General features: G+C 36.3%; 1 protein-coding gene across 1 annotated transcript in view; it reads right to left on the reverse strand.

Annotated features, from left to right (window-relative positions):
• The window catches only part of LOC145681626 (uncharacterized), a 133,913-nt gene that overhangs the window by 67,522 nt on the left and 48,046 nt on the right, over window positions 1-18,345 (reverse strand). Inside the window, exon 4 of the mRNA XM_081753240.1 lies at window positions 11,876-11,961. Coding sequence (XP_081609366.1) covers window positions 11,876-11,961 — 86 coding nt within the window. The remainder of the gene's footprint in view (window positions 1-11,875; window positions 11,962-18,345) is intronic.

Consider the following 18,345-nt stretch of genomic DNA (forward strand, 5'->3'; position numbering starts at 1 on the left):
ACCAACAACCCACCATGACCCACCACCCACCTTGACCCACTCCAACTCACCATCCACCATGATTCACTCTGACCCATCATCCACAATGAACTACTCAACGCACCACCCACCATGATCCACTCTCACCCTCTGTGACCTACCTTGGCGCACCAAAATCCATAATCATCATCTCTGGCACATGATCCACTCCCTACTCTCCAATGACTAAGCAGTTTACACTTGTAATAAAATATGGCTGTGAAATTATCACTATTCGGAGTTTGCATTTATACGGTCAATCGCTCAAGCTCACTGTGTTATAATAATGGTTGCTTTAACCTTTTTGGTCCGCGCTCCTTCGATTCGTCGCGGGGAATCGCGAAAGGACCAACATGATTCGCGAAAAGACGAAGGGCCAGTCAGTTTCAAGCGGTTATGATATATTATTTTTCCTGACGAATTGTTCCTAAACTGAACTCCGGGGTCAAGAGTAACCTTTGCGTCTACACTATGAAGTGAAAATTGTACGATAAATGCGGATACGGCAAAGTGGGGGAATCGTGCGAGGCGGGAAATTGTGCGCACCTCAATTTCTCATATTTGGAACATTATTTGCGACTCCGGTAAGGTGTTGGTTTCTAGGTGCTCCCAGGCGAAACAACGCCGACACGACTCAGTGCGTTCGGTGTTGATGAGGAGTAAGCTAGAAAATTCCTACGTTTGTTATTTACGACCTGTGGAAAATAATAAGCAGGTAAGCCTATATTTTGCAACTTATTTCATTAAAGTAGGTATAGTGCGAAAGGACGTTCCTCCTTGTAGAACATACTATAATGAGGTTGCCTTCTCGCTCAATCTCCTACTGTTGCGAATAAAATTTAATGCCATGGTACGTATGGGGTAATGGTGTGCGCAAATGCCCACCATTCCCTCAACCTTTCAAATATTGTGGAATAAGTCTTAAGTTCATTCTTTATTAGTTTTCATTACAGATGCCGGGAAGGTGCATCAAGAAAAGAACAAAGAATTCCTATTCTCAAGAAACTTTGCAAAATTCTGTCGATGCAGTACGGAACGATGGCACAAAAAATGAGAGAAGTAGGAAGATGTTACAACTTATCAGAATCAAGACTGAGAAAATACTTGATATTAAACCGACCATCCGTACCAAGATTAGGCAGGCATTTAGTCTTTTCCAAAAAAAAGTAGAATTAGAACTAAGAGACTTAGGGGTGTGGCATTTCGTTGTGCTGACGAAATGAAAATAAGGAATAATTTTAACAATGAGGTAGGGTTAGCAAGTAAGGACTGGCTATATGGGTTTCTATAGTGACCCCTTGATGTTAGAGTGAGGCATCCTTAGGGAATATATTTGAACAGGATTAACGGAAGTTAGTGAAAGCGTTTTGTTAAAAAAAAAAAAGCGTTTTGTTTACTCGACTACTATATCAGACTAATGTTAATAAAGTGTGAATTACAACTGCATTCGTGTTTTCATTAACGTTCGGATCTCTAGATTTGTTGCGCATTATTACCCGGACTTCTGCGCCCAGATACACCAAAACTTGGAACCTTGCGAACACACACATATCGTGTTTTATTGCAGTATAATTTCCCTATGTTTAAATATAGACCTAAAATAATATTACTGTATGACGGTAGAGTGGGGAAAGAACCTGTTCCAATAATTACTATTTCTTCGTCCACATTGTCAACCACATACGAACGTATTTGACTAGGTGCGCACAATTCCCCCATTTTCTCCTAACTTTATTAATTTAAATGACAATGTCGCTGATCGTTAGAGACTGAATATGGCAGAAATATGTAATAAAGTAAATAGATGTGGGTCATTTTGTTATAAAATTAAATGGCGAATGTATTTTATCTGATCCCAAATGGATATAATTGACTATACACCGTTAAAGGGGTACTATGATTGGCCAAATTAAAAATACCTTAATGATTTATTCCTCTAGATATGGGGTTTTCTTCATCGTCTACGTGGCGAAGTAGGAAGAACACATGCCCAGTAACTATAATTTTGGTAGTTCGCGCCTACGCGGTATATATTCATTTAGTGTTTTCAACTCACAATAACATAAACAAATCACTCATATAGGCGATTTAACATATTGTGTCGGAGTAATTTTGTGGTTTAATGGCGTTTGTCGTGTCCCTGCCGTTGGTAGTATAAAATTCAAAACGGAATTGGAGCCGCTAATTTTTTAGCGAGAAGTCGCTAGTCGCCTATCGGTAGTCCACCGACACTTACAGTATGGAGATCATTAAAGCAAGAACAATGATGGAAGAATTGGTGGAATGAGAATGTTGTAATACTCCGACTAAACTAACGGAAAATAAATATCAAATAAATAAATAAATAATAATTATATCTGAAATATAATAGATTACAACTATTATCTGAAATAAGGTACTACTGCCATTCCAAAATTTAATGTTTGGGCATACATATTCACATAATTGAGAACAGATATATGTGCCTACTGAATGCATTGCGAATAAGGATGGAGCTTTCTCCATGTAAAAATTTACCTGTCCGCTACTATCGTCATCCGATGAATGAATAAAACACTGACGAATACCTTTAAGAGTATCTGACAATAACACCTCATAATTATCACTAATTCAAAATTGTGTAGGCAATGAAGTTATAACGTTAAAGTAGTCCTCAAACCCATAGTTTTTAATTAAATAGAGAGAAAAATAGATAATCAAATTTTAAATCTTTATTTTTATTTTAATGAAATTCAAATATATGTTGGTCTAGCATAAGATGATGATGAGGGAGAATTTTCTGCGATTATCACTTAACGTAACGCCAAGTGAACTTTGTGGTGGACAAACACCGTGTGTGTGGGTTTTCTCGGGGTTCTCCCGTTTCCTCCCACTTTCCTCATTCCACCATTTCATTCATCTCTCATCATCACCGTCTCCTTTAGCCTAACCGGCATAACCGTGGGACGTAAAACTCAAAAATTTCATTTCATTTCATTTCACTTAACGTAATTACTATGATTGTATTCGTCTTTCTCCTGACTCGTGGTAGACGTTTCTGTTTACTCTACACGTTTTCATTTATATCCGTATGGAAGCGTGTCAAAGTTTTCTGTTAGTTTTCTTTTATTGGAAGTAACCTGATTTTATGAGCCTCCCGATTTGCAATAAGTTTGTGATCTTTAGTACGTGCAACCTTACGCCCGAGAGGAATGCTAATAGACGGTGAATTATTTAAAACCATACTTTAACTTGATTAAATATAACATATTTTAACATTTTATTAGTCAGTGTGATTCCCTTACGTTTACAAATTGCCTTTGTTTTATTGTTAAAAGCGTTTACAACAGCGTAGCCATAATATTTCGGTCCACCAGCACAAAATTCTTCAATGTATGCATCTGGCTCATATTCTGCTAAATTATTTTTCCAGTCTTCTGAATATAGTCCTTATATTAACCCCGGGTTACCTGGAGATTGTGTGCAAATAATACTGTCGGTGTCATAATATAACACACGCTCGCTGAGTAATTCCTAATGACGGAATAACTTGAGCCGCACGTGTGTACTTGTACTTAGGAATCTTGGTTGGTGAAGAACAAATAATATCTATGAGAATTACCAGGACATTCGAAACACTTCAGTGATCTATGGTATCTACTTTTCTTGTTATTGCTTTCCAAAAGAAACACACCACCATTTGTTAAACAAATTTTAGGTAAAACAATTGGTGGAGTATTGGTATCGCGCTAAACTTCCAAACGGAAAAACTTGGTTTGATTCGCCATCAGGTTGTATAACTTTTTCCACATAATACAATGACGGTATACAGAAATTCAACTGTGGCTGGAGACCTTACGAGGACTCACTAGCGAGAATCCGAGTTAACAATGTGTGCGTTTTTCATAATAATGATAAGTAGGTTTCATGTTTATATTCGTTTCTCTCTCTCTCTCTCTCTCTCTCTCTCTCTCTTTGTCTCTTTTGACATTTCATTATCCTGTCCTTACATCTTTCTCTTCTTTTCCCCCTCTCTGTCTCTGTCACAAACGCTTTATGTACGCGTGTGTGTTCCATAGTTAAAACCAAGAAAGTTTTGATAGACCGATCAACCTGGTCTGGGTTATCTAATTAACTAGGAAATTTGGCATCGTGTTTTTCGTGCTCTGGGGACAATATCTCCAGTTTTTGTCACCTCTGAATGAAATGCTGTGTTAACGCATGGAAATAGGTAAAATAGCTTTTTCATCCTCCGGGTCACCAAGTCTGAATCCAATCACCTTATCAGTAAAGGGTCGAGTTCTCGATCCAATGTTGGTCCATATGCCAACCTTCAACACCCGACAGACGTCATGATCTGTTTTAGATCTAGCGCATTCATTTTATCGGTGTGAGTTACAATGCTATATCCACAATAGGTGAAATCGAGACTAGATATTCGGAACATTTTGTCTTCAGATATTAGTATAAAATGACCCCTTTTGATTATTTCAAAAGATGTTATTTATATTCGTTTGATACAAAATTCGCCCAATGTGTTTTATTCACGTTTGAAATGTGAAACTTTCAAGGTCTTCTACATATATAAGGAACATCCAATTTTCCTTTTGAATATTTGTAACTTTTCATTATGATACAGTTTGGATTTTTTAATATAGTTTGTTTCTGATAGAAATTTAACAGTAAATTAGCACCCATTCAAGTTTTTATTTCTCTTTTTTAGTATGCAATAGAAGTTTGAAATACGGGGTATGACATACACTATCTACTGCGTTTATTGTAATGTACTTTGGATCAGTACATCCAATGAGCACTATTGAATATGCAACAGAGGCACACTAAAAAATCATGTGTGGTAAATTTTTGATATTATCCTAGATGTGTCTCGGAGAACTATTGCTATTCATTTTGAAAGTGACTTATTAAATTGTTCATTCTCTATATATTCTCTTAACGCTGAAAATATATAAAACACGTTACTTCTATATTCCTTCTGGATTTCTGGAAACGGAATTTTATAATGTTAGTTTCTTTTCTTACTACGTTTAAACTCCATATTTTTATGTGTTCTTCCTTTTTGTTTTTCTTCTATCCTGTTCTCTGCCTCTGTATCACTACTAAACCTCTAACAGATATGCATTGGTTTCAAATTTCCATTGTGTGTTGGTTTCTCCCTACATCGACTTGCGAATCTTGTTACGTCTGTTTTATTCTTTCATTTTACCGATACTAATACGTGCATAATTTGAATTTAGAATTTCACTCATGTTTTCTTTGGTTATTTTAGTAATGGAGGGAGGAAAGGAGGGATAGGGGTTGGGTCTCTTTACTAGACACGGTTATGGGATAAGAAACTGTATATTGGGTGAACTAGCTGCACGGTGTTAGCTGTAGTAGTTTGTTGATGAAGAATGTATAATGAAAAATTGCCAGTACTCAATATTTACACAAAAGTGGTTTTGGTTTGTTATTAGTTGAGATGTAATGTGGACCTCACAAGCAAAGGACATGAACCTGTCATTCGGATACCCGAATCAAACCTATTCCATTCGATAGATGTAACAAAGATGTGTTCATGAACAAAAATATAGTTTTAATCCAATGTTCTCGGGATTGCTGCCAGAGTGAGTGTTGCTGTGCTGAGCTTTCGTTACTATACAGCGGCAACATCTTCAGAGCTATGTGTTGGAGTGTGCTGGTCGTACAATTTATATTATGGCCTTTAGGAATTGCTGTGTTTCTATTGGTTGTTTTTGTTGGCCAATGGCGTGCTCTGATTTTGCTGGTGGAAACTACTCTCTGATTGGCTGATGGTTCTTTTTGTACTGAGAAGCTGGATCCAGATGTCAGTAGATGATAACCTTCTTCTCTGTTGATGGATGGCTTGTATGAACGGATGAATAGGTATTCATGTATTTTCCTGTCCCAGAACTGTTTGCATTTCTTTAGTACTTCAATTTGGCCCCACATGGCTGTATGATTGTATTGTATGCAGTGTTCAGCTATTGCAGATTTTTCAGGTTGTTTAAGTTTGGTGTGTCGCTGGTGTTCTTTCATTCTGTCTTCAATGTTCCTTCCCGTTTCACCTATGTAAGTGGCGTTACATTCACAGGTGATCCTATAGATGCCTGGTGTCTTTAATCTTAATGAGTCTTTTGCAGTTGGTAGTAAACTCCTGATCTTCGGTGGAAGGCAGTGAACAGTCTTGATGTTGAATTTCTTCAATAGTCTTGCTAGTTGGTTGGAGGTTTTTCCCATATATGGAATAACTGCAATATTTTCCTTGTCTGCCGTGTTGTCCTCTTTTGTGGTGCAATTTCTGCTACTGTATTTTCTCATGGCTGTCTTGATCTGTTTCGACGAATATCCGTTGAATTTGAATACCGTTTCCAGGTGAGACAGTTCTGTGCTTATATTATCTGGATCTGCTATTTGGTATGCTCTGTGTATTAGAGTATTTAACACCCCCATCTTCTTGCAGGATGATGAAAACTGGTCGCATCGAGGTAGAGATCAGTGTGCGTGGGTTTCCTGTAGATTGAATGGCCTAGACTTCCATCTGGTTTCTTGTATACGAGTACGTCCAGGAACGGGAGTCTTCCTTCTGTTTCTGTTTCCATAGTGAACTGGATGTTGCGGTGTATAGAATTCAGATGCTGCAGGAATTCGTCGAGTTTCTGTCTGCCATGGGGCCATATGACGAATGTGTCGTCTACATATCTGTAGAATACTTTAGGTTTGTATGTTGCTGTTTCTAGCGCCTTGTGTTCAAAATACTCAATATAGAAGTTCGCTATTACTGGAGAGAGAGGAGAGCCCATTACCACACCATCGCTTTGTGCAAAGAAATTGTCTTGGTAACTGAAGTAGGTAGATGTTAGGGTGTGTCTGAAGAGATGTACAATATTCTTGCTGAAGTTCGATTCCAGGAGTTTAATAGAATCTTCTAGTGGTACCCTCGTAAAGAGAGAAACCACATCAAAGCTGACGAGTATGTCATCATCGTTTGTCTTGGCAAAAATATAGTTGCCATGGACAACGGAGTAATTTCCTAGGGCTTATTAACTCTGTTAGTTTAAAGAAAATCGTAGACTCGCAGAGAAATAGCTATTGCGTCAACACTGTTTTTTGGAAATAGTCATGGTTTATAATGCATTCCCTTCAGCATAAAACAAGCTTTGCAGATGTGTATTGGGGCCCATAAGAAACTTCAACACGAAAACTGGGAGAAAGTCTTGAAACTTCCCTCCAGATATCCCTTCCATTAACTTTGGTACCCTCTGGAGTGGCCCCGGGTAAACGCACGTCATCCAAATGTTTCTCGAAAAATACTATAGGGAATAAGAAATATGTATACCAATTTTTTTATTGATAGACGAAATGACGGAATAGATGTGAGGAAAAAAACTTGTATACGAATAAATGCCTAATAGCTGTCTAGCGATACAGAACAGAACTGTATACACATTTCTTATCCCCTATCATATTTCACGAAATACAATTGGATTGTGTTCATCTACCCGGGGCCACTCCGGAAGGGTCCAAAGTTGATGAGAGGGATTTCCGGAGGAAATTTTCGCGATATTCTCCCAATTTTCCCTGTTCAAATACGTTATGGGCCCCAATACATAGCACTCTGGAAAGTTTGTCCCGTGCTGAAGAGAATGGATTATAAACCATGAGCTTCCTATGAACAGTGTTAATGCAAAAGCTATTTCATTGCGAGTGTATGATTTTCTTTATTCTAACAGAGTTAGATGGCGCCAGGGATTTACTCCGTTGTCCATGGCACCTAATGCATTTTGTGCATGAACATATCTTTGTTATGTTTAACGAATGGACTGAGTTTGATTGGGATGTCCGGATGCAGGTTCATATCCATTCCTTGTCAGTATCGAGGTTTTTGTCACAATTAGGATCGAAATGACTGGCGTAAAATAAGAGTTAGGAAAACAGCATAAAAAAACACTGCTGCAAAAGAACAAAATTTGAAAAGAAACGAAAAATAGTAAATATATGAGAATAACAAAATGCAACAATAGCAAGAAAGAGTAATAATACTAACACTAGGGAAATATATAAAACCTAAATACTAATGGTAGCCACAATAAAAAATTGTAACAATAACAATAGTAAAAAGCAATAAAACATAAGAAATCAACGTTTGATCTGAACGTTTCCATGTGGGTCAAGCACCGTCCGCTCAGTTTCCGTCTCTTGATATTTTACCACTTCAGATTTCAACAAAACTGACGATGGTTTACAATAGTGAGGATGTTGATGTTTTCGAGGAAAGAACAGTATCATTGAGTAGGTATATATACTGTCTTAATTATAAGCCAAACATATAAGATGAGTAGCAATTACCTGGTGTTCGCCGAAGAGCACTAAAAATAGAAAAACTTTGGGTTTTGTGAAGTTCTCTAGTCGATACGAATGGGTTCAGAATATGTGGATTTTTGTCGGGAAATTAGTTTGGCTGGAAATGTCAAATTTTTGGTCTGACAGATAGGAAGGGCACAGAAAGGGAGTAGGGAATGTTTTCTTTTAAGCGACGCTTCACATCAACAGCAGACATATCAACAACCATTAGCTCTCGAATACGTTTCTCAAGTTCAAATGCTGGACAGTCCCGAAACCAAGCAAGATACTCGCTCTTACGGTTGGCACAAAATGATTTGGTCGTTGTAAAGTGTTTCACACTCTATAATTCGTACAAAGAGCACCACTATCATTACACGACGTACATGTGGCCGAAGTGTTGATAATTGATTGGTTGATGCTTAATGGGACGTCAAGTCGAGGCTGTTTGTTCCCCTCATGATCAATACGCCAAAAATTTAAAAGCGTCATATCATTTTAATTAGAGAACTGCTGCTATAGAGAAATAGAAATCTAATAGAAGATATAATAAGTGTGTGAATATACCATATATACAATAATCGGTATATACAATAATATACCGGTAGCAGAGATCTTCTCAACAACCATTGCTCTTGGGTACGTTTCCCACGTTGTAAGGCTGGACAGTCTGAAAACAGCAGAATGCTCGATCTTGCAGCTGAAACAAAGAAGCATGGTCGCTGCACATGATATCAGCACCATGACTACCCCAGCTAAAATTTCCACAAAGAGCAGCACTTTCGTTACATTTCGTATGCCAAGAGTATTGATATTTGAAACAGCGTATGGGACTACTAATATAGGAACGGACCTTAAGGCGATAATATTCAGGATTTATGTAGGCCGGAAGTTTAGGCTAACTGTACTAAGTAAAGATCATTGACTTTTGGTTTAAAGTCATGTTCGGACCTCCTAAACGCCACCGCGGAGAAGATTAAATCGAAACTCCCTGACCGTGATGTGAATGTAGCTCGCATCAAAAGTAAGAAGTAACAAACTCGTTGCTACGCAGAGACGTTCAATAAACGAAGAGGTTCTAGATACACGTTCACCGGTCCAATGGTACCCGATTTAAGTAGCAACAAAATTGCTTCTCGTCGACCGTTTCCACTAAGTGTCATCCTGTAACTTCCTGATACCTTTAGCGTGTCCGCCGATATAAGTAATTACTTTATTATTGATGAACGATAACAGGCCGTACATAGCACTGAATATTTTAGCTTCAGCATTTGCAATATCAGCGACTTCTTCTTTAATTACAACATATCAGACTACAGGAGTCGGGATAGTTGCCTTTCCCAGACTACTGAAAACTTGATGTTTTGCCTTGTTAGCGTTTGGTTTGGGCTTCTTACGAGAAGATTCCAATTTTATAGTTTCTGTACTCTGAAATGTTGCTGTTAAATATACAACGATAGCTATAAAATTTGAATGAACGACGGAATTTCACACCGGAGCGCATGCTAGGAGTACTTATGCTACTATGCTGACTTTCTTGTAAGTACCCCTTCACCGTGCGGTCAGCGTGGGGCCGAATGAAAACACGAAAAAAAAACATTTTTGTCAACAAAGACGCATCACCCCGGAAGAAGAAGAATTGGAACTTAAATAAACAAATCGTTGAATCAAGAAATAGACCACAGCAGTCCAAAAGAAAACAAAATATTTGGATTTTTCCCTCCGTTTTGCATTTACTATATTTTTTTGTGTTTTATTAGTCAATTTTTGAATAATTATATATTTTCATAGACTTGAACACCAGACAACACAAGCTCTGGACGACATAACACCAGCCCGAGATGGGTGCAAGTATTCCCCAAATCGACAAAAACATTTAAGAATCATCCAATTTTTAAGATTCCCACCAAACACCTGCGTGTCTGGTAGCGGTATTTGTGGCTGAGAAGGCATGCAAGTACGTGCTCATGTTGGGTGATACATGATTAAGAATCAAAACCACCCCGTCAGCTCCACTCTCTCCCCTAAGATAACGATTTCCTACATGGTGGGGGAAAATTTATGGAATGGAATCACAATGTACAGCAGATAATTGTACGCAAAAATTATATACTTCCAAAATTAATAAAACAATAACTAGAATTTATAATTATTGTAAAATGTACTATTGCTTTGATGGAATAGAAATTCTCGATCCATGTGTCACTTTGAAATGGCAAAATAGTGAAAACGTTTATTGTATAGTACATAATTTTAATCCCTTAGACAATAACTGAGTTTCATGATAAGAGCCAGAGTACGCGGTGCGAAAAAGTTACCTACCTAGTCTTCAAAGAAGTATTTCCTTTCTGTCAATAAGTTATTAAGATTGTATAACAGAATCCCATTTGTGAGATGTCAGGAGAATACGATGTTCCACATACTTAACTGTTTCTTAACTGCTCCTTGCTGACATTTTCATTGCACGAGTTGAGCGTTGTAATGATCAATTATAATGGGCTGACTTGTAATGACATTGATCACACAAAATATACTGTAAACGTCTTCTGCGTATAAGGTGACGTTTCGAATGCCATTATACCCTCTCATCGAAATTTAATAATTATCCTAGTTATTTGCAGCTATAGTTGATCTATTATTCATTAAAAGTTACACTCTCATAAACAAAAGCTTCCCTATTATTCCGTATAACCAGAGATTCACATATCTCCAGACGGTAAACTTTGTTCTCTGGTGTGAACGCACGTGGCACTAACAATTAAATCTTTTAGATTACTGACTCGGTGGAACTGTTGTATTTCTTACCGTGATTTAATGAAACAGCACAAAGCCATTTTAGGGCACCTGAGATTTTATCAAGTGAAGTTAATCAAAATGCGCTCTTGGATAGTAATAGTAGCATGGTTAATTTTCCACCTTTGTGTGATCTACCCGCAATCTCGCAAATCAATGGAATATTCTACGTTCGTCTACTATTGAAGGTAAAATGCAGTTTCTATGCATTCTTGCATCTATATATATATATTTATAATCTCCCACTCTAGACCCGTAATTTAAATCGACTCGCAATTATATTTTCTGTGGTGAGCTGTCACACACGACCATTTTCAGTATCACAATGCCTCGTGACTGATAAGCACTTAAGTCCATTATTTTTTTTGAGTATGTATGAAGCTTTTGATGTTATAGAGTGACAAGTGTGTGTACTCATGAGATGTTTAATAGGATATTTCAATAATACCAATTCAATCCAATCTTAGCAAAAAAAGTTTTTACTATTTAACTTAGTGTCAATTCATGTAATTAGTGTAATTTACAACATATGACACATAAACTCTGCCAAAATTCCATTGTTATTTATACAACAAGTTTAAGAACTCATGCTGCGCTGTTGCGTAAACACTGTTGTAATTAGGTTAGTAAGCATGATTTAAGTTGACTACTTTGCTTCATGTTTAGTATTGTCTTTCCCTTTCTCTTTTTAAAATAAGCGGACAGTTAAAAATGTCTTTCTTACCTGGTACACTCCAATAAGAAGGAGCACAGAGGATACTGCGAGTAATCCACAAAAGGCTAGGACAACGAAGACAGACACTTTTGCTGCTGTATTAGTGTAAAAGAGGGAAATGATTTAGAATATTATATTTATATCAAGAAATACATACAAAAGAAGATAGTAACTAACTGAGATTAGCTTCAATATCCTAATACAATTAACCAAATATAATAATGAAATGGAAGGAGCACTGTAGTTCAATGGTGTACTGTCAACTTCAGATTCGTTTACATATGTTAGAAAATATTTTGTTATTTATTCAATTTGTAATTTTCCGTTATATCGTGATTTGCTCAGTGCAACAAAAATCTGTGTAGTTTGTATCAATGTTCGCACTAAAGCGGGACCTCACTCGAAAACTTAACTTTCCTTGTTAATAGTAGATATATTGGAATGGAATATTGTAATAAAAACGTATTAGTGGCTTGTAAAAACTTTATTAAAATTGAAAATTACTTGCTATGTTATGTGTATGATCCTAAGAATACCTCCGTTATAGATGACTACTAGAAAAATCTATTATAATAAAGGTATTGTAAAAATAATTATAAATTATATTGAACACTTCTATTTATATATTTCTCTTATTTATATATTCAAGCCTGAAAAAAACTTAATGACAATGGAACCTAGATTTCGAGTCGAGGATATTATCAATGATTGTCCCGAAGCTACCAACTCAGGAATGGTCACTCGCCAGGTCACGCACATACATGTGTATATATGCAACTGAACTCAAAACTGAGTTTTTGAGATAGGTTAGCATTGAGTAACAAACCAGTCCTCTGGCTCGAAGAAGATATAAGCAGTAAAATAGATACATGCAATACTCAGAAACCTGTGCGTGTGCAATAGATAAATAAGGTGCAAGTTTATCGCTACTATGGAAATGATAGCCAGTAATCAAATTTAGAGCTTGCAAAATATTAGTGAGTATACAAATATAAGGCTAATTTGAGTATCGAAGATTACAAGGATTGCCTGCCAGTTGCTGGGTTACAGCGTTACTCCATGTGCCCAGCGGTAAGAAACTCGTCTCTATAGCCCCGATTCACAAACCAATGTGCCTGTGTAGTAAATCCAGTACTCTTTGGCCCAGTTATGACGGCTGTGATCTCCATTATTCCAAGACAGAATTGGAATACTTCATCTGACCTGGACAATTTGTTCGACAATGAACTCTATACCACAGATGTTGGGTAGCTCCATTCAGTACCAGAAGCCCAATGACTTGTGACTATCTCCAACAACGCCATATCATTACTCATTAACGAATGACAAAACACGCAAAGTTAATCACCACTTGATGGGTGCCAGCTAAATAAACTTTGACGTTTCTGTTCTGTGTATTTAAAATTCGATTCTGTTAACGTTACGAAAATATGATTATGATTGTTCCTCCTAAAAGTGTTATTTCTGGTGATGACAAAATAAGAGACCATACTAAACAGTGGGAAATCATTTAATGAGATTTGTTTTGATGGTAAATGGAAATCAATGGAAAGTTTCTCTACATTTTACAACATCTCAATGAAGTACAAAAATGAAGCAAGAGTTTGATTTTTTTTTCAAAATACACTCTCTTAAGATAGACTCCTGGGCTGAACAACATAAATTCTTGAGAACTATTCTGTATCTGACCAAGAGTTGAAAATCTATTACTAAAGTGAAAAACAAGATATCCGATATATCATTCTCATTGTAAAAATTTGTAGGTAGCCTAATCAAGAGGAATAATATCGACGGGGCATTCCTCTTAGACCTACGAAATGTTGGGGAAGAATGTGCCCCCAACTTCCGACACATTCTCATCATAAAGCAGGAACATTGTGAAAGGAAAGAAATAAACATGATGAAAGTAAAAAGGCCTTAACTGCACTGCGTTGCACCTTATGTAAAGAAACAAATACCAGGATTGAAATCGATTTTAATTCTATCAAAGGAAATTAAATGAAGGTGAGATCGAGGAACAAATGTAATGGATTTATTCAGTAAAATTGTATTTTGTGAGAACTTAGTCGGATTGCTTGGGAAATGATATCTCTTAACGAAATCGAGTTAAAATCCTGTAAACATTCCTAATGTTAAAAGACCAAAGCAATAAGCACTGTATATAGAAAAGAAGCTCAATATGCTGCACAAATTACCGCATGAACTAAATACAATTTGATACAAATTTGATACATCTTGAAATCGTTCAGTTTAACGTAATACGATTATACTCGTTAGGCCAAAGAAGACGATGATTAAGGCAAATGAATGATGATCTAAGAATTGATGGAGTAATATGTGGGAGGAAACGAAAGTACCCCGAGAAAACCCACTAACATTATTGATTACGGAAACTTATTTGGAAGGGGTTCTATCCAGCGACCCAGCGCATCAAAGAACTCTGTCATTAGACCATAGTGTTCTACACGAATTTGAGATAATACTGTGAAAGAAATTGGGGAATTCATCTATTAGCATATTACGGTCGCTAGATTGTTTAGGTGCACAAGTGAACAATGATTGTAAATTTATTGTAGGGTATAATACTACTGGGATAGAACGTTAAAGAAATAGTACTGAAAATAATTTGATCTACTGTTGTGATAATTTAAAAAAACGAAATCAAAATTGTGCACTAAATTCCACTGTGATAAAAAGACTTGTGTGTTTTTTATTATTACGAAATCTAAACACCTTAAGAATTATAGAGCTACTTTGTATCAAGAATGGAACAAAGCACAGTTAGAAAGATGATTGTCGATGTAAATATTCGAAAGAACATAAAAGTAGTTCAATGTACAAAACCACTAATAAATAATTTTCAAAAATCAAAGTTTTTGTGTTTATAAAAATGCTAACGTACTGACTAAACAGTTAATCTCTTGCCGGTATAAGCAATATATCAAGAATAATTACTCGTACTTAATCAAATTTTAGGAAAAGCCATCAAAAATGAATTTATGTACAAAATAGCCAGTCTTACTTTCTAATAAGGAAATAATATCTTTTGTAAAAAATATATATATGTAAGTGAATATCATATTAAATAACAAGTGAAAGCAACTTAACCTACCGATGGTAACAAATGTTATACGTAAACAAAGCTTGAATATTTTTCTATATGTAACTGGCACTACTGCACTCAGCTTTCAGCGCCCTTCTGTATTCCGTGTCATAGTATAAGCGGTTTCTTCTCCTTTTCCCGGTGAAACTGTGGAGATTTTGGCGCCGCCGGTCTAGGGAATTTTGTACCACGAACTACTACAAACAAAAATGAATCAAATTATTCATAGTGTGTGTGTGTGATAGAATTAGCCAATGATACAATTAGCTACTGCAAGTAGCAGACGATGTAGTTATTCACAACTGTAGCCTGTAGGGTCGTCGAATAACTTTCGTTACATGGTTCATCTGGGTAATTAGTGTTCAGTGTATTACTAGGAAAAGGCAAAGCGTAGTTACTGCGGAGCGTTGGTGCTGGAATTCAATTTGTCTGCCGAGAAACAGAGCTGTTAGTGTGGTGGGTCACTCGTGTCATCATTCGTGTTTGTGAAATTTTGTGTCGGAATATTTCTTCTATAATGGCTAATGCCAAGGTGTCTGATCCACATTTTATGTGTTTATTTCCTCTGTGTTAGAAGAAGAGACTAAGATTAGTGCTAATGATATTTCTAAAGAGGAAGAGGATAACAGTGAAATGCAATCGGAGTCAGAGTCTGAAATAGAGGCAAAAAATTCAGATAGTGAAATGAAGGAAGAGTCACGTAACATTATAAAAGGTAAAGATGGATATGTTTATTCAATTTGCCTCCAAAACATTTAAGGACTGATGTTTGTAATATTGTGCATATTCCTCTTCAAAAACGTTCTTATGGTAATATATCTTCTACACAGGATGCATTCAACAAGGTGATTGATAAAAATATGATTCATATCGTGCAGCATACAAATGAAAAAAAAACTCTCTCCGTCCTTCCAATTATATTGACCAAAGATTGGTTGGTGATGAAGATGTGATAGAATTTCTAGCTCTTATTGGTTTATTATATATAATTGGCAATCGCAAAGATAGTCATCTCAAGCGTGTGACATGTTTTCTTCGTTTTGCCCTTCGATTTACAAATGCATTATGCATGAAATGAGACTCAAATTTTTCCTTTTGTGTTCGAGATTCGATGATAAGTGAAATATAAATCCTGAAGACAACTTCGCAGCATTTCGCGAATTATGTGTATTATTTATAAATCACTGCCTTGAATTGTTCATGCTACATAAATACGTCATTAGAATGAACAGTTAATTGGATTTTGCGGAAAATATCCCTTCTTGTTTGGGACAAATACAGCATAAAAATCGTGACAATGCACGATAGCAGAACATATTATATGATAAACGGAATATGCTGTATAGGGAAAGAAGATCGTTAGTCTTGCAATAGTTTACCAACATACCTTTTCGAAACCCTTTAAGAACAGATATGTGGAAGGGGACGTAACATGACACATGACAAAATTGTTCACTTTCGTTCCACTAGCAGAGATAATGATAAAAGATCGTAATCTTACAATTGTTGGAAGACTTCGTAGCAATAAAAAAGAGATTCTGCAACCATTTTTACCAAACCGAAAGAAGACTGTGTTTTCAGCACAATTTGGGCTTCACGAGAGAAAGAAAAACACCTGTATCTTTCATTCAAAGAAAGAAAAGACCATCCTTTTACTTTCTACTACGTATGACGTCTGTTCTGTAAATGCTGAAACAAAGAAACATGAAGTAATAGAGTGTTATAACTCCACGAAATGTGGTGTAAATACATTTGATGAAATGTTTCATGCATATTTTGTTTTACAAGACACTCGCCGTTGGCCATTGCGGATGTTTCACGAAGTATAGGATCAAGCGTGGATCAATGACATGATTCTATTTAAATCTGCTACGATTTTACGAAAATATAAAAGAAGATCGTTTCTACAGAATCTGGGATTTCCATTTACTCGACCTCATAGGCAGCGGCGTCTCACCTCAAATCTGCCACTCGGGCTTACTGCAAATACCAAAGAAATTCTTAATATAGAGAAGAGCACCGATGATAATGAACCTCCTCGGAAATTGTCCAAGCAAACAAGATGTGTAATTTCTCCTCGTACAAGGGACAGAAAAGGTGAAAACATGTTGCAAGTGTGACTTACATGCAGTGAGCACAGAAGAAAAATTTGCGTCAACTGCGAAAATGACTTATGTGATAATGAGTTATAAGTATATTTTGAAAACATGCTTGTATTGCAAATTATAGTTCCATAATTCTAGCGTTGGGGTTATGTCTGTGTAATTCGAGTCGAATGGTATAGTGCAGTAAAATAAGCTTAAGTTTTTAATGAAGAAAGAAACAAATTAGTAACAAGTTCAAAATTGGAACTAATGGTGGGAATGATGTTCTAAACAACGTACTAAAAGTGTCCTGAAATCCCACGCGACCTTCGCCGCCAGATTGGTAAATGGCCGCTCGAAGTGTCAAATGAACAATACCCAGATAAAAAAGCAATATCTTCGTTATGTTTGAACATACAGAGATAAATTCAGTGTCGTTTTATAGAACATAGATAACACAATATTTCTATGGCGAAAGAATTTTTCATAACACGCATACTTTTAGAAATATTTAACTTCAAATTCTAAAATTCGGAAAACTATCGTCAATCTGATTTAGATGTTGGTAAACATTATTCAAATGACATACTAAAATTCTACAACTTATTCGTTCGCTATATTGGAAAACACCCAACTGTCGGAAGTAACTGAAAGATGAAATTTTGTTAAGTGAAATACGAAATGTGGACTAGACTAAATATTTGAGAAACTGTATATGTAGTCGATCCGGAGTCAGTTGGGATCAACATTGGTGCAAGGAAGTAAACATTATAACGTGTTTAAGCTTGTCGTCTGCCATCTTGGAATCAACTTGTTGATTTTAAATGGCAACATGGTCGTGTGACATATTAACCACCATCCTCGTTTGAAGAGAAATTCAACGTTCGGTTTATTTTCCCAGTTGCAAGAGTTTTAAAGATGTGCGAATAGATTTAGGATGTGTTATGTGTGAAATACTCTGAAATGTGTTGTGCAAAGTTTCTAATTGGAGAATAAAAATAAAGTGAAAATTAAGCTTTATAACCTCTGAAATTAAGTATTTTTCAATAACCAGGAAAGAGAGTGATAACACATATGAAACAATTAAAATAACATGAAATGTTCAGGGTGCCCAACGTTCTGTTTTATGCATATCCTTAACCGTGAGACCCGGTGCTCGTACACTCTGCGAAGTATAGTTGGTTATATTCGTTCACAGGCAGTAATGATTCTCCTTTTCATGAAGCCAATGTCATTAATTTTACATCGGTAGACAATAGCTTTAAAGTGCTCCCAAAGATAGATATCGAACG

The sequence above is a fragment of the Thermobia domestica genome, chromosome 3 (assembly GCF_964235325.1).
Source record: "Thermobia domestica chromosome 3, izTheDome1.hap1.1, whole genome shotgun sequence".
In the NCBI taxonomy this organism is placed as follows: domain Eukaryota; kingdom Metazoa; phylum Arthropoda; class Insecta; order Zygentoma; family Lepismatidae; genus Thermobia; species Thermobia domestica.